General features: G+C 36.3%; 1 protein-coding gene across 3 annotated transcripts in view; it reads right to left on the minus strand.

The window, feature by feature from the left end:
• The window catches only part of LOC117415071 (paladin-like), a 94,496-nt gene that overhangs the window by 56,552 nt on the left and 13,355 nt on the right, over positions 1-24,589 (minus strand). Inside the window, exons 1-12 of one of the 3 annotated variants that reach the window (XM_034025010.2) lie at positions 24,200-24,554; positions 9,013-9,210; positions 8,672-8,774; positions 7,991-8,170; positions 5,808-5,972; positions 5,140-5,300; positions 4,313-4,388; positions 2,821-2,972; positions 2,200-2,296; positions 1,267-1,365; positions 568-663; positions 137-271 (exon numbers count right to left, since the gene is read on the minus strand). In XM_034025010.2, coding sequence (XP_033880901.1) covers positions 137-271; positions 568-663; positions 1,267-1,365; positions 2,200-2,296; positions 2,821-2,972; positions 4,313-4,388; positions 5,140-5,300; positions 5,808-5,972; positions 7,991-8,170; positions 8,672-8,774; positions 9,013-9,197 — 1,449 coding nt within the window. In that variant the 5' untranslated portion in view covers positions 9,198-9,210; positions 24,200-24,554. Of the gene's footprint in view, positions 1-136; positions 272-567; positions 664-1,266; positions 1,366-2,199; positions 2,297-2,820; positions 2,973-4,312; positions 4,389-5,139; positions 5,301-5,807; positions 5,973-7,990; positions 8,171-8,671; positions 8,775-9,012; positions 9,211-9,788; positions 10,473-24,199; positions 24,555-24,589 lie in introns of those variants that run through there. The other 2 variants (XM_034921861.2, XM_059026396.1) reach the window with 2 other exon arrangements.

The following is a 24,589-nucleotide window of genomic DNA, read 5'->3' on the forward strand; positions in this document are numbered from 1 at the left end:
ATTAAAAACTGGTCAGCATGGACCCAAGTTAAAAAGAACTCCCAAACTGTGAAGAAACACAAAACCTTTACTTAAATCCTGTTTATACCAGGTCACTGTTTAAACCTGTCATAGAACACAGTAAAAAACAACTCACCAACAACCTTGTTCCCTTGGTTACCAGATCCACTGGTACAGATAATTCTGATAAATTCATGCTGGCAAGCAGCCTGTAAACCCAAGGATGACAGCACATCCATTTACTGAAGTTTAGTGCAAAAGCCAGAGGATACTGCAAGAGAATGGAGAGGCGTTATGTCACAGCGAGTGAAAGATGATTGACATGCTTCATATTTATGCAATAAGGGTATTATTTGAAAAATGTACAGAAACACATACTGTAACATAAGCAACTTACATCCCTGCCACCAACTGTCCCGCCTGTATTTACTCAGTAGCCTGACAAATATTGTAACCGATTCCATGTAAATTAAAAGGCTAAATTCCCACTAGTTCCCCTTTCCCCTGATAACGGTCCACAGAACGACTAACATAAAAGCGAGTGCTGAAATGATGGGAGAAGTATACCTGTTCATGAAGGTAGTAATTAAAAGCAATAAGGTAAAAATAGCGCTCCAGGCTCTGCAACGTTCTCTGGAGAAAATATTCTTTGGTGCTACTTCCCTGTGAAAACAAAAAAAAGAAAAGTTAGTGTTAAAAATATTTCTGCAAATATTCCTAGTAAATTAACATTTCTATTAACCCCTGAGTTTCAGTGGGAAATAAGAGGACACCATGAAACATCCAATACTTAATTCGATGAACAACAATGCTTATTTAATTAAAATTAAGTACAATAGGTTAACCACAGTGTGGTGTCTCTCTACACGAGTAAAAATGATGATATTTGAAAAAACATATACTGTATATATATATATATATATATATATATATATATATATATATATATATATATGAGAGTGAGACTGTACAAATAAATGTTTTAAATAAACACTGAATGTGATTACTTTTTATAGAATCAAGGTAAAATAACCCTTCAGTGGTTTTGTTTAGTACAATTCACTAAGCCATGACAGAATAAAGGTTTGTTGGGTCTGTTAATAATCTCAGTCAGTCAGTTATGCCAGTGTACATTAATGAGGTTTATAATGTTACATTCCCAGTTCTAATTCCCTTCCCCTCTCTGTAGTTAATAGATATATTTAAAATGAACATTCCGTCTTGTTTAGATTCCGGTAACAGGGAATTACTGGAGTTGAAGCTCACCCGGTAATCCTCCCCGATCCCCTCAAGCTTCTTTTTGTTCTCGTAGATTGCTTCTTTAATGTCATGCATCTCTGAGCAGAGTGCTACAGCACTGTCCACCTAAAATAGAACAAGATACCAATCCAAACCTAGCATTAACTGAACCAGCCTTCATTTATATCCTGACCAATCTGTATGGTGTACCTGTAAATAGCCAGTGATTCTGGTAAAAGAACCCATGTGAGTTCTATAAGAAATGGTGAAACAGATCTCCTTGTTCATGTACATTTCTAACAGAAATACCAATACAGTGGTAAAAAAACCAAAATGTTTGACAGTGCATTTAATATCTTTGGGAAAAAAATGAAATATTGAAGATATTAGACAATATATTTTTCACTGTGTTGTTTAACTAAAATGTACTTCCTTTCATAAAAAATTATTATACTCTGGTATTATTGTAAAATGAATTGTTACCATCCTTCTTACACGTATTTGTTGAGTGTCCTTGACATTGATGTAAACCAGCAGGAGCACCGTCAAGCATTCTCCACTACACCCTTTTAGCCACTAGAGGGGGTAGCTACAGTAATAAGCAGACAGTGCTCCTCTTGGAGTTGGGGAAAGTGTTTCTGTCAGCAATGAATTTGCATAGCTATAACAATACAATTGACTAATGTTTACATACACAACACAATTACAATTCAATCATTTTAATGACGGTGTTCATTCATAACTGCAAATATTTGCCTTCTGAGTGTTTAATAGTCAAAGGAATTTAAATGAATGCAGCCTACTGAAAAACAAAAGTATATAAGAAATGGAACTTATTTTAGAATATCATAAAGGGAATTTTGATATGCAAGGAAAGAAACAGTATCTCTTGCAGGAAACGGTTTAACATACACTCCCATGATCTTTCATTAAAATTAACAACCCTTAAGGGACTCTTACCTCTTCAATAATTTGCTGACCTTTTGGAACTAAATTGATAAAATTCTGGATAATCTGGAAATGTGCCTTTGGCACTGTGCTGGCATTCTCAGCGAGTCTGTGAAAAAGCAATGGCACCACATTTCTTAACATTACTGCTGAACTTTCAAAATACAAAGTTTTTCCCTCCAGTATTCAACAACCAAATGATTTATGTTAGTATAGTTTATTTTACACAGAAAATGCAGTGATAGAAATTAGAGCTTTCAGCCTGCAATTGTAAATATCCATACTCATATTTCAATCACTTTGGATGTTGCCAGGCAACTGCACACATTGTTGACTTTTTACAAGCTATATATCATTATGACTCCAAAATAATCTGCGCTGACAGCATGACGCCTCTAAAAGTGATTTTTTTTTTTTCTCTCCAAGGTGGTCCTTTTTGTTAAATTACTTTAAAAAGTATACACAATTAATAGCAAGTGTTTCTACATTTTTACTTGAACTGAATCAGGCCACCATGTAATTAATGCATACAAATTGCCATGCTACCAGACAGCCCAACTCCCTAAAAATTGAAGATGTCCTAGAATATGGAGGCATCGGTTCTTCGCAGTATATACCACAATGCAGCCTTACTTTTGCTTCTCTGGAGCTCCTTTCTGGTGATACATCACAAGGGTACCAAGAATCATGCCAAGGTTTGTTCTACCCACTCCGACTTGGCAGCTAAAGAGGAGGGCAGGAAGAGGTTTTGATGTGTCTCGAGAAAGCAGCAAATTTGGGCTCTCCTTATTAAAAAAAAAAAAAAAGAATAAAAAAAGTGTTTAACTATGTCTTACAATAATTTGAAATTCAATTAACTGTTGTTATTATTAGAAACTGGGAAAATGCCAGTGTTTTGTCAGTATGGAATTTTTATTTGTAGACCATTTTCTTTTAGTTGACTATCAGCACTGTTTATAAGTGAGTTCACACTAAAAGTGTTGTAAATTCAGACCAATTCGCCTTGTCTGTAAAATAAGTCAAACGTCCAAATAACTAATACCTATCTATCTACCAGCCAAGGAAATGTACAATTTATAACATGGCAAAATGTCCATGTTTAGATGACACTACTGGGATGAGGCAGTACAGGGTTTAAAAGAGCTCTTGTTTACTTTGTATAAAAATAGTTATTCGACTTTAAAAAGACAAAGAGCTTTACTGTCTGACACCCTCGGTCCAAAAAAGGCAAATGAGACAGACAGAAAGTAAAACAAAGAGCGATGGAAACCACACTGGCATGAGGACAACTCAGCCCTGAAATCCAGCTGCAAAGTGATAAAAGGAATCTTTTTATTTAAAACAAAATAAATAAATAAATAAATACTCAGGACTTTGTTTTAAAACAAAATATAATATGCCTTGAAAAACTACTGTAAATTCACAGTACACATTTTAAAAATGAACATCCTGTGGTTGTACTGTATGAATTTCATCAAGTTAAATTAACTCATGCAATAGGAATGTACTCATTATTATTATTATTATTTATTTCTTAGCAGACGCCCTTTCTTAGCAGACGCCCTGGACTTATAATTGTAAGTCTCCCTGGATAAGGGCGACTCATTCTGACTCATGCAGAATGGATTTACTATCCCTAGCTCCCAATTTCCCAAATCAACAGGTAATCTAGAGCACTGACTCTGTGGACACTTGACTAGCACTAACTGATAAGGCTCTTTCACTCACACAGGCCTATGCCACACAATGCCAGAGATTACCTCATCAAAAGAGTCCCTCTACCACACCACTGGTAATGTCACCTTTATGGTCATATCCCTACTCGGACCAACCTATTGACAATTTATTTTTTTTAAAGTATAACATCTAAAAGTTTTGACTGATTTTCCAAACAATAAATTACTACAGCTGTTAGTTTAAGTTCATTTGTTTCTTTCTCATTCTCTAACTTGAAAGTTTTTCACCTTTTTTCCCCCGCTTCGGTCGGCACAAAAGTGTAAATTTAAGTAGTCATCAAATTGGGACTCAAGAAGGTTAAAGGCTTAACCAATTACCATGTACATTCAAATAAACATTGGTAACCTAATTGCAAACAGTGTTTTACTGTGTTAGTTCTCATGCTTACCCTGAGTATATTAACAAAGGTATCAAACTGCTCCTCCTGTGGTGCGCCTTCCATTGGAAGTGGCAATCGATGATACCTGGAAAACACATTGCACTGAAACACAATTCTGTCATCTTTCATGGAACAATGCAAGATTGTAGTGTTTTAAGCAACAAAGCTGAACGTCGTGAGCATGTATGCTGAGGTAACATCAGGTGTGCTGTCCAAGGCCCGAACACCAAAGCCAAATTCTGTTACCACTCCAAAGCCCTGAATAGTTAAAAATATTCTGTCCTGCAGGTATGAATTTTACATAAAAACTACCAGTATTTATTATACACAAATAAGAAGATCAAACTGAATGAAGACAAGGCTGGTGTATGCACTTGGAACCAGAAAATGCATCTGAGCTTTCTATTCATTTTAAAAGCCAACCTTTGAGTCGTCATAACTGTGACAAAACATTAAATAGGTTTGTAGTGCACTATATTTGCTATTTGTCTACCATTGATCTACTCATCTGCTGTTTCAAGGGTCCACCCAATGTATATTTGGGCTCTGAACACTTAGTTCCAGTATGTTTAGTGCTTTCCTTTCAATTTAGAAACATTCCTTTTGGCTGCCAGTTATCGGACTAGTAGGAGTGGAGATAAGTAAAGGGATCCCAAATATTGCATTGGGAGTACCAAAGTACAAAAGATAAATTTCCATAAAGACAAACAAAAACTCTGGCTTTGAGCTATCTGGTACAGCTGAAGTGGCTATAGAGAATTTAAAGCACCCATTGTCACAGCAAAAGTGTAAAGTGTAAAGACCAACACCTACAGCAATACACATATGTGAGTTACCTATATGAAGGCATTGTAAAGACAGGTCTCTTGTAAACTTCTTCAGTGACATGAATATCCTCTTCACAGCTGATGGTGATGTGCTGCGGCTCATTTTTGAAGTGTTCAATGTCATTGTAGATATAGTACACATTTTCATTGAGCTGAGCAAAGTCATAAAGCTGCAAATGAAAGCAAAAACAGCATGTATAAAAGTTTTGTTAATTGCCTGACTCACATTAGCAGGCACTGATGTTTACAACCTTTATAGCTAACACTAAACCCAATACAGATTCTCTATTTCTCACCTAGAAAATTAAATTGATCCTAACAGCAAAATATCTAAATAAAAACAAAGGTTATGAAAATCTAACAGTGCATGCAAGTCTGTTAATGTATTTCGGTCTATAAAAATATAAAAAAACAGGGGTCCTTTAGATCAGCTGCTGTTTAGACCAACTGAATAAGCTATTTTTTTTATTAACAAACTTGAATTATCAAAGCGGTGAAACGCATGTCCAAAACTGTGATGCACAAAATGGTGGTGCCAGTGTCCATAAACGTAACTATTCTCCAATACTGTATCTTTCCATTGCAAAGCAGAAAAGCAAAGGGTAATAAAAGAGATTAGTTTCTAATGAAGTTCAAAAACCCAAGAGGTTTGTTTTATAAGAACATCACAAACACACCTCCTTTCTGATTGTCAACTCCAGGTTTTCCACTTTAACATCTTTCCCCAAACCATGGAGGTTTTCGTGGAGGTTTTCTTTTCTCCTTGGTGTGTAAGGTACAAAATCATTTTCCAAATGTAAAAACACAACAGGTTCCTCTCGCACACAGAAGAAGATCACTTCCTGATATTAAAACAATAAATAAATAAATAAATAAATAGAGGGATGAAGGTAAAAATAATGTAAACATTTTTATAAAACAAATGATATGTCAATTGTGGCAGACTAAAGGGAGGAGTAGAGAAAAATGTAGTTCAAGAGGGGCTAAAGGACTACATCCCCCAGAATGCCAGAATGAGACACCTGGCTGTAATAATTAATGAGTGTCACCTGCCTGTGATTAAGCAGGCAGGTATAAAGAAAGTTCTCAAATCTTTGTTCAGGGCAGTTTCCAAGTCTGTATGTAGAGAGAGGCGCTGTCGTTTGTGAAGAAACCTGTGTGGTTTTCTAAAAGGTAGTGAGTAAACCTTTTTGCGTGCGTGTGTGTAAAATTGTTTTGTTTAAATAGCCGTCCGATGTGCTAGTTAGTACTGAATGAACAAAAGTGTACAGGCAGTCCATTACGACACAATTGGTTTATGAAAGTCGCGTTGTAAGTCGAAGCACATTTTCCCATAGGAACAATGTTATACATTGGGTTACGTTCCTGACTCTTTGGCCAGATAATACATTTTTACAAAAATGACCCGTTATATTGTACTCATGCAAATATTTATTTAACTCTCATACACCGAGCGTGCACACATGACGCATGGCTCGTGTCTCGCCGTGTTGTAAATGCCGTATCGATATCGTAAAGTGGAAGCAGGGCAATAATGCAAAAGAGTCGTAAGTGCCGTGCATCGTAAGTCGAAGCGTCGTAAGTCAAGGATCGCCTGTAGTTTACTCCATGTGTTAGGTTTTTGTTTTGTTTTTTATTTTGAATTTCTGTAATTAATAGAACCGGCACGAAAGTGCTTTAAACTTAAATTTCTGTATCTGGGTCTGCTTCAAAAGGGCTATTGAACCCAGGGTTGGCCTTTGGGCAAGGCGGCCGCCTAGGGCCCCACGTGCGTCACAAATTGAATGACTTTTTCAGAGTCGAAACAGTCTCGCGAGTACTATGTCGGCCCCTCAGAAGTACGAGTCGGGCCTTGGAAAATCAAAAATATAAAGAAATTCAAGTCACGCGGCAACAAGGAGCTCTGCTGCCGTATCCAGACAAACCAGCAAATAAAAATCTGCAGGAAGCACATGAATCCGATTCAGACTCTTCACAATAATCACCTCCAACATATTGATTTCTGCTTACTCAATGTAACATTACCACATTTGCACTTTCTGACTGACAAAGTGGACGTCCTCATGTGAGTGTACTCGATCATAAGAAATGTATTTTTTAAAAACGCAACATCTAAGGGTTAGCTGTCTGATAGGCTAATCAACATCCTGTCCCTCTACATTCCACTGAAGAAAACCAAGACACGGCGCAGGACGGTGCAGAATAATCTTTTAAAGTTTTACTGGAGGCTTTTCTTAAAGTGAGTAGGCTACTATTAATCGATAATGAAATCCAGATTGTGTGTATTAAAGTAAGACGGACCATCACACCAACGGTCTGAATAGGTATCTGCAACAAATGAAATGTTTGGAAGTACACTCGTAAATGCAGCGTGGTATAAAATAAAGCTGCTTCTTGGCTAGAATATTCAGATAAAAACGTCATGATGTTTTGTTGGACATATTGTTTTAGTGTAATTTACACAGCAGAAATTAAAGAGCACTCAAAACTGCAGCGGAATGTGCAGTATCCGAATGTGAAATGTTACACGTGGATTTGATAAGTAGATCGGTCAGATAACATTTTAGATTTATATAAAAAGGATAACGTTTGCAAACAGTTTTTATTTTGCTTAAGTGACAGCACACATGCAGTATGCCTTGCCTACTTGATTACTGAAGGTGAGCAGTAGCCTACCGTTTTATTGAAATAATGTGTGTGTGTTTTTTTTCCGTTTTTTTTTTTGGGAGGGGGGGGGGTGGGGTCGGTCGTCACCGCCTAGGGCTCCACACAGACTAAGGCCGGCCCTGACAACCTTGAAAGTCAGTGAAATCTTTCACACAATATAAAGACAGATCATTAGTCAAAAGAGATTACAGACCTCGTAACCATGTGTCTGCAGTCTCTGAAGGACTTGCTTGAAGCCACTAAGACTGGGCTGCCCCATTCCAAACAAAGGATAGCTTCCCTTGGCCTGCCTGAAGTTTGGTGCACCACAACTGCCCGTAGTGTTTAAGACATCTGCTTTACTGTACACGTCCTGCGCCATAAAATATTTACCCTAAGAGAGAAAAAAAAGTCTTGTTATGTGTTATCTTAACTACCAAACTCTTTAAAAAATATACCATTCGTCTAGAAGAGGTAACATTAAAAACAGACTGATAGTTTTTCTAAAGGGACACTCAACATCTTTTGATAGATGCCAACCTTGAATTTTTCTAGTGTAGAGTCAACAGTACTGAAGCATTGCAAAGTAGCCAAACAACATTATAGATAGGCTTCTCTTTTTCTGTGCTTATGTATCCCCTTTTTGAGGTACGTAGTCAATGTCTTTTTACATATGACCAAAAATATGTGTTAAGCAGGGCTTTCATCTGTTCTGAAAGGTGAATTGAACATTTGTTGTTTGTCTCGGGTATTTTATGGATGTTTAAATCAGTTCAAATCTAAAATCACAAAACACTCATTTTAAGACAACTAATTATAACTAGTTTTATTTCTCCAAAGATTAATAAAAAGTAAAGAAATAATACCAGTAAAAACCCTGAACCAATGTTCTTACCTGTACGAGGTAATGTTCAAGCATGGTGTCTGAAATTCGTCCAACAGTGTAATTTGCTTTAAGGAGATCATCGTGAATCTGAAACTCTTCTCTACAGTTATACCTAAAATTAAACATAAGTGGAGATGATTCGTAACTTTACTATACTACAGCAATCAAGGTCATATCTACAGCACTTGAGCATCTCATGGGGGACATGAAAAAGCAGCAAGTAAACCAAACCAATGCTATACCAATGCTCAGGTTCTATAGAGATGCGCTGCACTGCATAGCCTCATTCTTATCAACAGTTATGAGGTTATCAATTAAATATTTACCAGCAACTTTAAAGAAATACTTACGTAATTACTACCGGTGCCACCTTATTGGTAATAATGGACTTGGCCTTGTTGTTTTGAATGTTGACCTTTTGAAAGGAGTTAATGCTCATTGACCGCCTGTTGTCTGCCATCCCGTTGCCATGGACACTGTCAAATGGATTTGCTACTGAGACCGTCTGCTGTGCTGTACTGGCAGTTGTACCCATAATCTACAAACAGCTGTGAAGAACATATGATTGCATTAATGGAAATTATAACTCACAGAACTGGTAGTTGTCCTCAAAAGCTAAATCCAGTCAAAAATATAACATATAAACACCCAAAGTGACCTCTGGTGGCATTGCTACTGGGAGATCTCAACAATACCATTGATATTAGTAATTCCTCATTTCTAATAGCAATGAATCTGCAGTTTGCAACAGCAAGAATGATTATTTTTTAATGAATAAAAATAAAGTTTGAACAGAATTCTAACCTCCTGTATGGAAGCCAAACACAGTGAACTATACAGCATTTACCAACATCCAGACTATTATATCTACATTTTTACTCCCTCTCTATTAATACAAATATTTCCACAAGTTGACTGGATTCATGCCAGTATAAATGACAGAGAATTAAAACCTTTCCAGATTCACAAATTTGTTTTGAAACCAGACTTAAGACCAGACATTCAAATTAGCTTACAGTAACTCCAGAACAGCAGTACATTGTAAAGCCATTTTAAATTCAGGGAAGTACTTCAATAAAACAGGGAAGGTTAACTGTCATAAAAATAACTGAACTGCTTACCTTACCAGAGTAGAACAGGTCCATTGCTCTTCCCTGCTTCTCCTTTTTTTTACCATATTTCAAGGCCAGGGGATATTTTGCAAAATTTCCCCCAAATCACCAATTTTTTTTTCCTGCAGTTTTCCTCTACCTTCTTAAATAGAGGCTCTAACCCCTCCACTCCCCGCTCAATTAATGTCTTTGAGTTCCCTCTCTGAATGGAAACTCACTACACTGCTGGTCAAACCTGCTTCTTCAGCACAGGCCAAAAGCAATAACATACATCTGGCAGCCAGAGGGCTGGAATGCTGATTAAGACTTTTAGAGGGACACTGAATAAAGACAACAATGTCAGTTCTGGGACATTCCCCAAGGTAGCCCAAGACTAGTAGTGGTACTCTAAGGAAGTTACTGTTTGATGCAGTCGCCATTGTTTTCATATAAACTTCAATGTTCCTTTATAGGCTGTGTGGTGTTCCTTTATTGGCTGTGTGTTCCTATGGAGGCTGTGTGGTCCAGTGGTTAAAGAAAAGGGCTTGTAACCAGGAGGTCCCCGGTTCAAATCCCACCTCAGCCACTGACTCATTGTGTGACCCTGAGCAAGTCACTTAACCTCCTTGTGCTCCGTCTTTCGGGTGAGACGTAGTTGTAAGTGACACTGCAGCTGATGCATAGTTCACACACCCTAGTCTCTTTAAGTTGCCTTGGATAAAGGCGTCTGCTAAATAAACAAATAATAATATATGCATAGAATAAATTAAATGACTTAATTTAATAGTAAAAATAAACAGTAAATACTGTCAAGTTAGCAAGAAAAAACAATGTATCAGTCACTTAGCCCTCCAAAAAAGATTAACTAACTGATACCCTTACAAAGTAAATGGCGTATTACACACTGTTGGGTTTAAAGCCAACATAATTCTGTAGAAACTCCAAGCATTCTCATCAAATTTCCTTTTTGATACAAAAGTTGTTCATAGATTCTTTAAGACCCAGGCCCAGGAGTAGATTGGGGAACCCTAAGAATGGCTAAAGTACACTACAACTCCTGACCAGCAGCTGGCAAGCCTTTAAAAACTGGCAATCCAACCTGGTCAACATGCAACAATATAGTTAAACCTGTAACAGCTTCTGAAGTATGCACAGAATATTTTTTCTTTCTTTCTTTCTGGGCAATCAACCACTGTTTTTAATTAACATTATATGGAGACACTGATTAATACTGAAATAAGGAGTTGGTAAGCATTGTTTTTTTTTGGGCTAGCTGATGAAGTCGACTCTGGTCACCTAGCAACAATATTTAGACAACAACATACAATTTCAAAATACGTGACCCATATTTATAGTTAAGGAAAGTCTTTACAACACATTTTTAACAATACTAACTAAAGCAATATCAATGTTATTAAAATATCCCCTCACAGTAACCATAAGTACCTTTGACACACACTGCAAGCATGCCAAGTATCTGTTTACTTTTAAAAGTCCCAGCATATCAAGTCATAAAAAATGAATAACATTGTTTTGATTTTTTTCCCCCTGGGTTAGTAAACTAAAGTAAAACTGAAAAGTTCCAAATAAAAGCAAAACTGAAATAAACTAATGTAGTCATGAAAACTAAATGTTTGATTACTGTACTGAAAACAATGTGGTTGGGAACAGGTCTGTGAATTTGATAGGCAGATGACAGATCTTAGCCTTAGTCTAAGCAAAAGTTTTAAGCAGGAATCTACTCGTTTAAAAAAAAATATACCGCTGGATCATACATTATTTTTGCACTGGCCACTAGATAGTCACATTGGAGACAGCAAAACTACTGCAATGATACCAAGATATAAGCACACCACATCTGTCTGCGTTTAAGAAATTCTAGGTTTTCATTTATCTATTAAACAAGCTTTAAGCTTTCTAGATGACATGCCATGTTTTTATTTTTTATTTTAAAAAACAGGTCAAATTGATTGCAGAAAGGTTTGCATTATATCCGCTACCAACTTTGTATACTGTCATATATAGTCACAGTGACGTAGGCCCTGGTATGATTGGCTGTAGGTGAGGGCATGGAACATTTCCTGCTTAACAAATGCTGCTTCACCTGGAAGCTTCCTGTACTGTGACTGAGTGAATCAATGAGGGCGCCCAAACAGAGGGCTGAATGTCACTCTAAAGTTTTAATTTAATAGGTTTAAATGTTTAGGACAAATGTATATTTGGTTTAGTAAATTTAAGCCTTGCTAAAAAAAACTGCATTGGAAATTGTTCCCTTCTGTTACTTAGGGGTCATAATGATTTTAAGACAAGTTGTCAAAAGGGAAATACAAGAAGCCCTGATAAAAAAGGTGCACCTGGGAGGGTGGAAAAGATCATGTTACAGTTTTCATTTGTATAAAAAACTCAGCTTCCTCAAATCTAATAAATGAGGTAATTCACTGTCAGAAAATACTGTAGTTCCAATAAATCGAAATAATTCTACCATTAAGTCCTGTCAGAAGAAAATAAAACCCCATACAATGCCTACTTAACCTTCCTTCTGTACCTTAATGTTTGGACACCATGACCCACATACTACAACTGGATCATTAAACAGAGATGTTTAGAACCTGCCAGCGAAATGGAGATCCAATCACGCGTAGAAATACCAGGCTTTTGTGTTTCTTTACTTTCACAGAGCAGTGGCAAAACAAAGACAGCATTCTACTTGTGTTCACTGGGCTGCAGCAGTGTATATTCTACACTATATGCAGAAAACAGATTTTATTTTATGGCCGCATGGAAGACAATTTAGAATGAAAAGATTTTCCCTTCAGATAATAGGAGGAACATGAATGGCAATTTATCCTTAACAATGCTTAGATCTTTGACGCATAGAAAAATGTATGATTTCAAATTTGACCCAATTTCAAATATGTTTTTTTCAGCATAGGGGAATGGTATTAGAAACTGAGATATAACCTATTCTAATTACATGGCAAATAGAAACATTTTGAATTATTTTGTCTATAAAGATGTTATAAGTTAATATATTATTATTTATTTTTTAGCAGACAGCCCTTATCCAGAGCGACTTACAATTATTACAAGATATCACATTATTTTTACATACAATTACCCATTTATACAGTTGGGTTTTCACTGGAGCAACCTAGGTAAAGTACCTTGCTCAAGGGTACAGCAGTAGTGTCCCCACCTGGGATTGAACTCACAACCCTCCGGTCAAGAGTCCAGAGCCATAACCACTACACCACACTGCTGCCCTATATACTGCCCTGCCATATATACTGTATATATACATAAATTGGTACACATACTGTACCAGTGGTTCGGACACTAGATACCAGGCTAAACAATCATCGCCACCAGCAGGGGTGTGGCCGTGGCCCCTGTGTGTGCGCCTTTATTTTACAGCAAGACCTTAAAATATGTAACATGTTAAAATAGAAAAATATCCCAGGAGTAAAGAATAAGTTGTGTAGGACTTACTTTACGTTGTTTTGTTTATTCACAAAATAAATAGTACATGATAGTACATAACATTGACACCGCATTTCTTTTTTTTTTTTTCATTCCTTGCCATTGCTGTTTCTTCACAGTAAACAGTGGCCATAGACACATTTTCATAAAGTAATAACATGAGGTTTACTTGTGCCTTTTTGTAGCTGAACAAGCAAACGAAAACTGAAAATTATCTTTAAACACTTCAAATAAAACAAATGTGGAAATGGCGTTTAAAACGAAGGGGGAAAACAATTCACCATTTTGGTTCTTGTTTAGTGTGGAGTAGTGGTTAGGGCTCTGGACTCTTGACCGGAAGGTTGTGGGTTCAATCCCCAGTGGGCGACAGTGCTGTTGTACCCTTGAGCAAGGTGCTTTACCTAGATTGCTCCAGTAATAACCCAACTGTATAAAATGGGTAATTGTATGTAAAAATAATGTGATATCTGTATAATGTGAAATAATGTATAATGTGATATGTTGTAACAATTGTAAGTCGCCCTGGATAAGGGCGTCTGCTAAGAAATAAATAATAATAATAATAATTCCACATAACAGAAAGTCGCAACAAAAAAATATATAATATATACAATCTATATAAAAATCTCATTTTTAGCGAGTAGGGTACTGTTCAAGAGAGGCATTTCACAATACGAGCATCTGATTTTTGTATCCAAATACATGTAAAAAAATATTCGTTCGAATATTCAGATATTTGTCCCAGCACTCATTTTAAGCCATTATGAAATTTGGTAATCGTAAAACTGAATGTATAACCTGGTTCATAAACCAAGTCCAGATAAAGAATAATCACTGTTGTATCTCCCTAACTTAACATGTAAAGCATATGTATTACATACAGCATCTAGCTCTTTTGTCATTATATGCAGGCTCATAAAGCTAGTTGTAGAGGCTTGTTAATGCTCAATTAGTATGCAGTACACATCTCGAGCCATCTAAATCATTTTTTCACTGAGTGCTACACCAGCTACAGTAGTGCTAGGAACCCCTTCCATTCACATTTCAACAGAATGCTTTAACCAGATAGCCCATCATGTGCCTAGTATGATGTGTTTAATTAATTAGGTCAGCTGCTCTAATCATACTTTTATGCTGTTACTGTCTTAATTATCAAGAAACACACCAAAAAAATTAATAATAATGCTTGGCTTGGAATAAAAACAAAGGCTTTGATTCGAACAGAAGCTAATCCAATAGAACAAAATACCCATAATGCTATGTCTCACCTCTAATGTCCTGTCTATTTGTTAATATCTCTGAACCTTCAATGGATTCATTCTTAGTTCAAAGAAATTCATATTTGCATTAATTATGATTTTATATAGACAGAATACATGTCACAACACACATTAAAATCAGTAATGTGAGGAACAGCCCATTTACCAAAAGGTGTGTGCTACAACTCTCGGGTGTTTCCATTTTCTTGTCCAAGCTGAAAACAGGCTTTGGATAGTAAAAATATTTATATTTGCAATTTTTGTTGAGATACTCCATGAGTCAAATACTACAGGACACAATGTACTGCAAGATATCTACCTTGTTTCTTCACTCCACGTCTGCAATTTTAAAAAGCACTTAAAGTACAAAATACAATAGGTCAAGGATAACTCATGTCCTGCTTTGTGCTATCATGCAAATGTAAAGCTATTTCAGAGGCTAATTAAAGCTTTTGTTTACTTCCCAGCATGAAATGACATGCCTAAAATACTAATATAATTCTGCATTCTATTTGTAGGGTAATCTGTTTTGTAGGGGACTATCCATTCAGAGGATTATGGTATGCTCAGCTAATAATAACCAGGTTTAGTCAGATAATAAAAGCTTTTTGGTTTAAAAAATAGAAAGCAAAACATACAAAGCAGCGCTTTACTCCAGTAAATTTATCCAGGGTAATAATTTGCCCTATTATATTTAACGATTATTTAAATATAAGTTAAAGCAGACAAATTGACAGCTTTGGAATATTACTTTTAATGTGGCAACCAACAGATTCATGGAAAAGCAAAATGTTCACTCTCTGGCTCATTGAGATGTGTGGTGAAACTCTACCAGCCTCTGCCTGGGCTGTCTACAACTGGGAGGCATCACTAAGAATATTATTCACATTCTTTTTAAAGTTTAAGACAACACATGCATTAGTTACCCATAATGTGGCGAGACCACATTATACACAGTTACCGTAGGAGGGTAACTTAATCTGTGGTTTGACAATTCTGCCAAACTCTTGAAAGTTTTGTAGAACTTTCCACATCACAACTTTACCTTACAAGGATACATACCTCGGGTTACTATATTTCTCAGACTCAAAGTCTGGAAGGTTTTCTAAGGCTAAACATGAATTCAGGTCATACCCCTGTAGGATGCTCTCCAATCCCATTAACTCTTTGGAAAGGAATTACACTTAATTATATTGGTTTGTTATAATTTAGGACTGCAATTCTGTGTTTTTTAAATCCCAAGTTTTTGTTGCAGCAGCTCTGGTTGGTATGAGTACCCATCAGTTTTCATCACCACACAAACCCACACCACACCCTATCCTGCCGTAGATAATGAAGAAAGAAATGTTCTAGGTTTTTCATGAACCCTGCTCAAAAGGAAGTATGTCTTTTTCCAAGACAAGAATATTTAAAATTGTCTACAGCTATGGCCAAAAGTTTTGCATCACCCTATAGAATTAACCTGATGAATAATGTTTTGTTGACATATTGAATTACATACTGCTTTGTATGAAAAATGTGCCATTTCAAAATCTAACATGAAATACTGTACTACTGTTATGGCTTCTGATTTCTGCTAACTAATTTCACTTATTTTTCTTATCTCTCTAACCCGTAATTCCACAACCTTTTTTATTCCAATCTTACTGTATGTTGCTGTTCATTGGCGTAACCCGTCTGCAGTGATGAGTTCATTTTTTCTCTCACTGTTTTTCTTAGTCTTAGTTTCCTGTTCAGCTCTGCAGTAGAAAGACCTAGCACAAGCAATGCACTTTCACATCGTAAACATAAAATGCATCGTGTTTTTGTCCTACAAATAAAACTATCTATGAGCAATAGAATCAAATACCCAGAATTGCCTATTTGTTAATGTTTCTTTAGGCCACAGTGATGGTAGCGATCAAGACATTGCTCCAGGTTTTCTCAAGGTGTAAAGTGCCTTAAAACGTCACTTCTGAAGTATCTAACTGCTGAATTAGTAACTGACGTTTTGGCTTGTCTCTCTTGGAATTGCTGCACTCATAAACATCCTCTTAAGAGGTAATCAAGCGGGGTCATCCAAAACAGTGTGCTGTTTATTCCAAGATAGGGCAGGAATGAGAAATGTGCAGAGCCGGGTAGCCTGCCAATGGCTGCCTTTGTAGCACAAAGGCAAGTAAACAGGTTGATTGTCTGCTTAATTCGCTTTTGTTTGTTCCATGTATTTATTATAAAAAAAATTCTCAAAGTGTAACTAATACATTTTGTGTTCATTTTAATACATTCTACATTGCCTAGTAAGTGTAAATAATATTTTAAATGCTTTGGCTCAATCCTGTTGGTTTGCAAGAAGTTCACAATTGTTACTGTGCAACCTTCTAGCACAAAAGCAGGCTATTATACTGATTTTACTGATATGTTGGCCAAAGCTTTAGATATATTGCTTGTCCTAGAAGCAGCAGCATTTCCAAACGGTAGTGAGCTGTGCCTTTTTTCATTTGGCTTTATAAAATATTTTGCCAGTGTAAATGTACTGAAATACTTACAACATTTAAATTCAAATCTTTAAAAACAAAACCAAAAAAAAAGATATAATGTGAAAAATGCATATATCTCTCCAATATGTAGTTAAACGTGTGTAGACCTTATGGATGTAAGCATACAGATTAGGGGTGGTGTGAGTGTACCGAAGGTGTATTATTTTAAATGGAATCGAAATCTTGTAAGCGCACATCCACCAAAATACAAAATGGGATAATTTTACAACAATATAAATTTCCATACATTGAACTTGTTGTCATTTAGGCAGATTCTGCAGTTGTAATGGCAAAGCCTTATATACCCTTATATGGTAGGGTGGAAACACTGCTGGTGTAAATAGGTGTGTGAATATAAGTTTGGCAGGGATGGAGTTAAATCTATCCCCGCCAACAATCACAGGTGTGGCAATTACCTAATTATGGAATGGCCACACCTGTGATTCCTGGCAGGGATATATTTAACCCCATCCTGCCAAATTTACATTCACACGCCTATTTACACCTGCAGGGCTTCCACCCTGCCACACCTTAATTATTGTTTCTATCACAGTCTAAAGAAATCTGTAGCTGAAAAAGCATATTTCTATCTGGCATTCACAAACATAGCATATAAATATAATATTTACCGCTATATATGAAGAGACTGAACTATTAATAAGGTTCTGTTTTTCCCACTTTCATAACTTGTTACTAAATGTTCTTCAACCAATTTTGACACATTTTTATTATTACAGTGTAGGGTGAAACTGGAGTTAATGGGGCTACCAGATATAATCCATTGCAACAGTAATGCTTTAGTTTTTAATAAGAATTTCAGTCCATGTTTAATCACACATCAGCGCAAAAGTTTAGTAAGTTCATTTCTATAAGGAGTACATGGAAAATGGACCTGTACATATGAAAGACCCCCAAATCGTGCATCAGTTAGCAATGTCTCCTTCACATGCTGGACATTTAAATTCTGGAAGAGTACTAACTTTGCACAACAAGCCGTCAAACAAAAGATCTAAATTTATGAAGTGTCTACTAGAGGGAAGAGTAATGCAGCTGCAGGATGCATCTGGCTGCACTTTTATAAATAAGAGAAAGGATGCAAATGCTTATTTTCAGTGACGTTATGAGCAAACCATTTTACAAATAACCATATTTACATTCTAACAAAAGGTAGGAGAGGTGAAAAGCCGAACTACTGCAAATCCTTAAGATGAATAGAAAAAATGTAGAAACACCACTCCAAATTGTACTAGGGTACTAAAGGTAACCCCAATGTGCATATCCAACAGGCTACCTTCTGAAATCCCCAATGGATGACAGTGGGGTGTACAAATCAAATAACTTATAGCAGTATGTACTGTAGTTACTTTAACTCTTGTGAAGGACGCTCCTCAGTCTTTAATGGAGAAATGAGCATTATCACAAACTTGCCAATGATCATTTGCTTTTATACAATTTTAACATATTTTACAGCTAAATGTTTCAACAGTGGCACATGTACACTAGTAGTTGTCACTAGATGCTAAAGATAGGAATTTACGAACAGTTACTTCCTGTCCTGTCTCCTGTAGCAGATATTGCACGGCAGTGCCATTTGTTGTGGTCTAATGGTATGGAAGAGAAAGCAATGGGAAAATATTTGACTAAAAATAATAGAAGCCAGTTTACTATTGTTGGATGTGTTACAGAATATTGTTCATGTTTCATCTCCAAAATGTAAACACAGAAGCACCCAGCATCCTTGGTGCATAGTCTCTTATCACAGGATGCAGTCTCTTCAGGCCGTTAATTCATAACACTACAAAACAGGAAGAGCTAGCACACCTTGACAGGAAGTGGGTTATCAGATGCTCAGCAGTATATGCCTAGCAGGGATTAAAACATACATCTACACACAGCTAGGTCACAAGAGCACTGAAATAGGAAGCGTGTGTTTGTCTGTTATTGTAGAGGATGGTATGGGAGAATGAGCAAAGGAACTCAGAGCAAGGAAATTACTTCATAGACACAAAACTGTACTGCATTTCCTCCTCACATCCTTATGCTCACTCTGTTCCATTAAACAATCTTGAGTCACATTGTACAATAAAATGCTCTGAAATCAAGTCATTCACAAGACGCTTATCAAATACGGATTTACTACATCAGGTTTGCAGACAGTACAGTTACTAATACAGAAGAAAAACAAACAAAAACAACCGTAAGTTTCACTCGTCACATATCTGAGACGGTTCAACAGGGTGTTGTCGTTTCCTTTTTGAGTTATATAAAAAGGCAGTGGAGGAGGGTCCTTGCAGTCTCATTTAGCTTTCGATATCTGAGGAAGCAGAGATTGTATCAGACTAACTTTTCTGGGATTTCAAAATCATTTTTGTGGGTATATTTAAATTTAGGGCCCACAGAAAATCCAACCACTCTCACTAAAATCGCATGTTTAAAATATACAGCACACCAAAATGTCTAACAAAACTGCTGCATGTATTTGTGTAAAGTATCCATTTTAATAAAATCACAGCAACTGTTAACTCCATACTATTTCAGTAAGAGAACATAGGTCACTGAGCTAGTCCTTTTGTTTACAAATGGACATTACATTTATACTCTAATTGGCCACAACTAAATTAATTATTCAATTGACAATAAGTTATGAACTACAATATGAAGGAACAATGATAGGTAGTGACTCACATCACATACCACTACAAACTTATAAACCCAGAAGGTACTTGCTACTAGTTTTGGTTTGAATTTCTGCACTGATGGCGAGTTCCAAAGTGAAGCATGGTATGAAGCATCTTTGTTCAGCTAAAATTGGGTACTGTGACCAGGACTGGTGAATGTTAAATCAAGAACCTGTTTTCCACTGAATAAACCCAGTGGAGAGCTGATGTGGTTTATATGCCAAACAGCTACAGGTTCTTGAGCTGGTCAAATGATAAGTCTTTTTTTAATGTAAATTACCCCTTACATACTTCATGAAACAGGATTCTTACATCTAGAGATTGCAAAACCCTTTGCAGTATATGTAGTTTATCCATAACTGCAAATCACCCAATAGTAATATATGTAGATATACCAAGTAAAGTATTTTTTCAGAACTATTAAACAATTAATTTAGAAATACTTAAAGAAACTTAATAAATTCAATGACAAATGTTTTCAGTAGTCAAAATGTTTGTTACTGAATTTATTGTTTCCTTTAGTACCGTATTTCCAAGTAAAATTATCTGACAAAACTTCTGTAACAGAACTTTAAATATCAGGAGATGTCTATATGGCTAATAATTTGATTACTATTTTAAAACAGACAATAAAATGTTATCTTTATGCAACAGACAATATTTAGCCACAGTTACTGTATTTTTAGCCAAAGTTAAACCATTTCTTAATGGAATGAGTGGGATGGGCTATCTATACCTTTGAAAACTGAAAAAGGGTCAAGAGTGACTCATTAGTTAAATATAAAAAAACATCTATCAGTAAAATGCACTATAAAAAATAAGATTAAAAAGTAAACACAAATGCAGACTGCCTTAGAAAGGTGACATCACAGCTGCTGAAATGTCTAATGTACAGTATTAGGCATGAAAAGTATTCCGATTCAATCAAATAAACTGGAGAAATTAAGTGTTTTATGTTGCATTCCCTGATAATTATGTTCATTTTAAAAGGTGACAGAGCCTTCTACAAAATCTAACAACGACATCTAGTTAAGTTTTGTAAAATCATTAAACGGTGGCTGTGTGAGTTATGACAAGTAACTAGATTCTAAATTATTGTTTTATTGCCTATTCCCTTGAATACTTGACCAACCTGCCACCACATAAACTGGTTGTCTCCGTAACATCTGTTTAAAATTACATTAGGATAAGCAGTTCTTTAGATATATTTATAACTCGTAAGAGGGGACCACCTACAGACTGCCAGCCAGCTCCACTATATCCCTCTTGTGAGTGACATGCATCCTATTGTATTATTAAGGAAACTCATAGTTTAAATCATTGCCCACCTAGAGAGTATTCCAAGTCAATTTTTCATTCAGTCATTATTATTATATAAGTAGTATAATAAAGTATAAAAATATGAGCTCAACATGTTGAATTGAAGGAGCCTCCCACATGTGCATCTGGATGCCAGTGTTTCATTCCCAGTGCTGAATGAACAGATACAATAAAACAGAGAGCTGAGACTTCAGACTACAGCACACAGAAAATAGTTCAGAGTTGGGGGAGTGCATTTATACAAATACTGAAACATATGCAACATCTTTTTTTCTTCTGTTTGACCCCTATAAAAAACCTTATTAATGCTGCTGTCCTACTGTGTTCTTAGCTAAACCTGAACACACAGCGAGGCAGAACAAGGCACAACACAATATATTGCATTCTTGTAATAGTAAAAAACAAGAATCCTCTGTTCTATTCAAGAACATTACATATAATTTGTCAAGCTATTCATTCTGTGGAAAAAAAACAAGCTACCAGCATGAACTACTTCCCAGTTCGAGAGCTTATATTACAGAGCTGTCTGTTTATCTGTTCAGAGACATTGCGGCTGTTAATGGTTGCCTAGTACTGGCAGACCAGAACCTCTCAACATTCACATAGTTACAGAACAGATGCTTGTTTTTATGTATTTTGCTCCATCCCTTTCAGAGGTGACACTTCAAGTCAGATGTCGTACCAAATTCCTAGAACCCAAAACATTGTGTGCTGGAAACATATTGAACCCACTTCAAAAATAAAACAAACCCATCAATTGAAAGCCATTTGTATTACTTTCCATCTGATCTAATGATACTTTACAAGTGCCAGGATAAACATAAAATCAAATGCATGCCACAGACCAATTATGACATTTCATTGGGAACCGTCAAGCACACTACCTTCGCCATTGGCAAACAGAGTGTCCCAATATTTGTAATATGTACTTGTTCAGTATGTACTTGTACAATATAAAATACAGGACTAATCATTTACATGGTCTGAATAACCACTTCAGACTTGCTTTAATTGGCCAGCTTGGTATCTCAATGGACCCCTCGTTTATAAAGATGCACCCTTTTCATCATTTTTTTTGTCAAAGAAAAGAGATTTTATAACTATATTCTCCCATAGGCCATGAATATTACATAAATAGATCATTACATATAATGGTCTAGTACAGTACAAGAGGTTTCCCTAAGATGAAAACAATCCTTTGAGGGAAGTTAACTGACTAAATATGAAACAGTTTGTACTTCCCTCGGGTTATTTGTTAAAGAACACACGTTTGTGAAGCTTTTCACAGTTCACTACCTAGAAAGAGAATTTATAGTATGGACAAATACAGAAACTCTGAAAAGGCTTCTGTTTAAATGTTAGTTAGCAACTGGCTTGGTCTCAGAGACAAAAACACTATTAAAACGAGACTGTAAATCTATTTTAAAATCACGTCTATAATTTCTGCTTATTTTGGAAACTGATTTTTCTCCCCCTATGATTTAAAAGCTCTGCATCTAGCCACATTCTACTTCCATCTTGCTAGAGTAAGCAAAATAATGTAATACATATCATGTATACAAGTCCAGCAAAAAAAAAAAAAAAAAAAAAAAGTGTTTCCCATTATGTGTCACGCTCAGTTTGATTTTCTGTGTTTACTGGAATTCATCTGCCAAGTAATGCTTGAATGTTTTTGTTCTTATTTCTCTTCCTCTATAGACTGTTGAAGCTCTAGAGAGAACGAAATGAACTAATATTCACAGCACTGTAGTCTGACTCTGTTGTCTAATGAATATGTGCCAGTTAAGTAAAGGTATCAAATCCTTTCCCCCTTGATGTTTTGCACGCTTCCTTTTATAATGTGTTTTCCTAGAAAGTCAACTAGACCATACTGCCTGTTTGTAAACACAGAAAGCTGTGTAGCAGACACCACGGAAACCTAAGCCAATTGCAAAGGGAAAATTGGACTAAAATGATTCAGTGAAACGATTCCAAAAACAACTGCACCTATACAGCAGTAGTAAACCTCCAACACTGATCATATTTTTGAGGTTCACCTAAGAAATAGTTAATAATATGAATCTTAACTGAAGCTAAACCTAGGAACAGAAGTTATGTAGATTGTTTTACTGGAGAAAAAAAAAAACTCATTAAAATTCAAAGAAATGTCAACTTGCTATATCCAATATTTATGTGCCCACACCAAGAACAGAGCTTTTCAGCTTCTGTTAGTATTTACTGTTTAGTCTACTGGTACTGTAAGTACTATAATAAACAGGCAAGGACTAGTGAATGCACATTGTACTTCCAGTGTATTATTATTATTATGATGATTTATTTCTTAGCAGACGCCCTTATCCAGGGCGACTTACAATAGTTACAAGATATCACATTATTTTTTACATTTAATTACATAATTTGTTACACATTATTTTTACATACAATTACCCATTTATACAGCTGGGTTTTTACTGGAGCAATCTGGGTAAAGTACCTTGCTCAAGGGTACAGCAGCAGTGTCCTCCACGGGGATTGAACCCACGACCCTCCGGTCAAGAGTCCAGAGCCCTAACCACTACTCCACACTGCTGAAATGTATACCAGAAATGTATACATTCAGGCAATCAATAACATGCACTAATACTGGATACCTTGCTGCTTTTTATGCGTCCTGTATGATTGTCTTTAAGTCTACCTGCTCCAGGTGACACATCTTCCTCTATTAACAGCCTCATCGCACAACACTTTTCCTAAGCAGATGCCATTATCTGTGTTGTCATCTTGACAGAGATGGACTCAGCAGACTGTTATGCAGTCTTGTAACAGTGGTTCTGGTTAGTAAAGTCCCCAGAGTCATAGTGATAAAGTGGACAGGGCTTTTTTTTCTTATCTAACTACACAGCATCTTTATGTGCTGGCTTCCACTGTCAGACCAATCATACGCTGGACTGCTGGAGTTAAAGTGTGTTAAAATAAAAGTACTACACATGGATATAACCCAGTAAACAATTGATAAATGTGCCAAAACTAGAAGTGAATCCCAGTACTCATAAGGCCCTTCACAAAATGACATTTCAAAGTTATATTTGATGTTCCTCTTAAACTAAAAAACATTAAGACACCATTCATTGAAACACAAGAAAAATACTTCCTGTGAAAATGACTGCAAGAAACCAAACCAATAACCACAAAAATGCACAAACCGAAACAGTACCTGAGTTGCTGTATCCCAAGAACATCCAGTTGTTTGCAATTGTTTGAAGATGGAAAGAAAATCCAATATACACTACAATCCAAATCTCAGTCTAACAGATGTCTTTCTGGTGACTTTTTGGTGACACTCTACCCTGCGATTCCACGGTGCTAAAGCTGGCTAGCATCATTAACAGTTCCTTATAGAGAAGGCAAGTCAATTATTGTGTGCTTCAGTTGAATGACTAGAGCAAATTCAGGGCGAGTGAAGTAAGTGAGGCAGATCCTAACATCTCAGCACTGGCTCTGTATGTGCAAGAGGATGTGGGGGCGGAACTACAGGCTTTACTCATCAACCAAGCAATGTCCAATCACAGGCCTGGGCTCCTGGCAACAGCCTACCTACCAAACA

This window comes from Acipenser ruthenus, chromosome 7 (genome assembly GCF_902713425.1).
Source record: "Acipenser ruthenus chromosome 7, fAciRut3.2 maternal haplotype, whole genome shotgun sequence".
Taxonomy (NCBI): Eukaryota; Metazoa; Chordata; class Actinopteri; order Acipenseriformes; family Acipenseridae; genus Acipenser; species Acipenser ruthenus.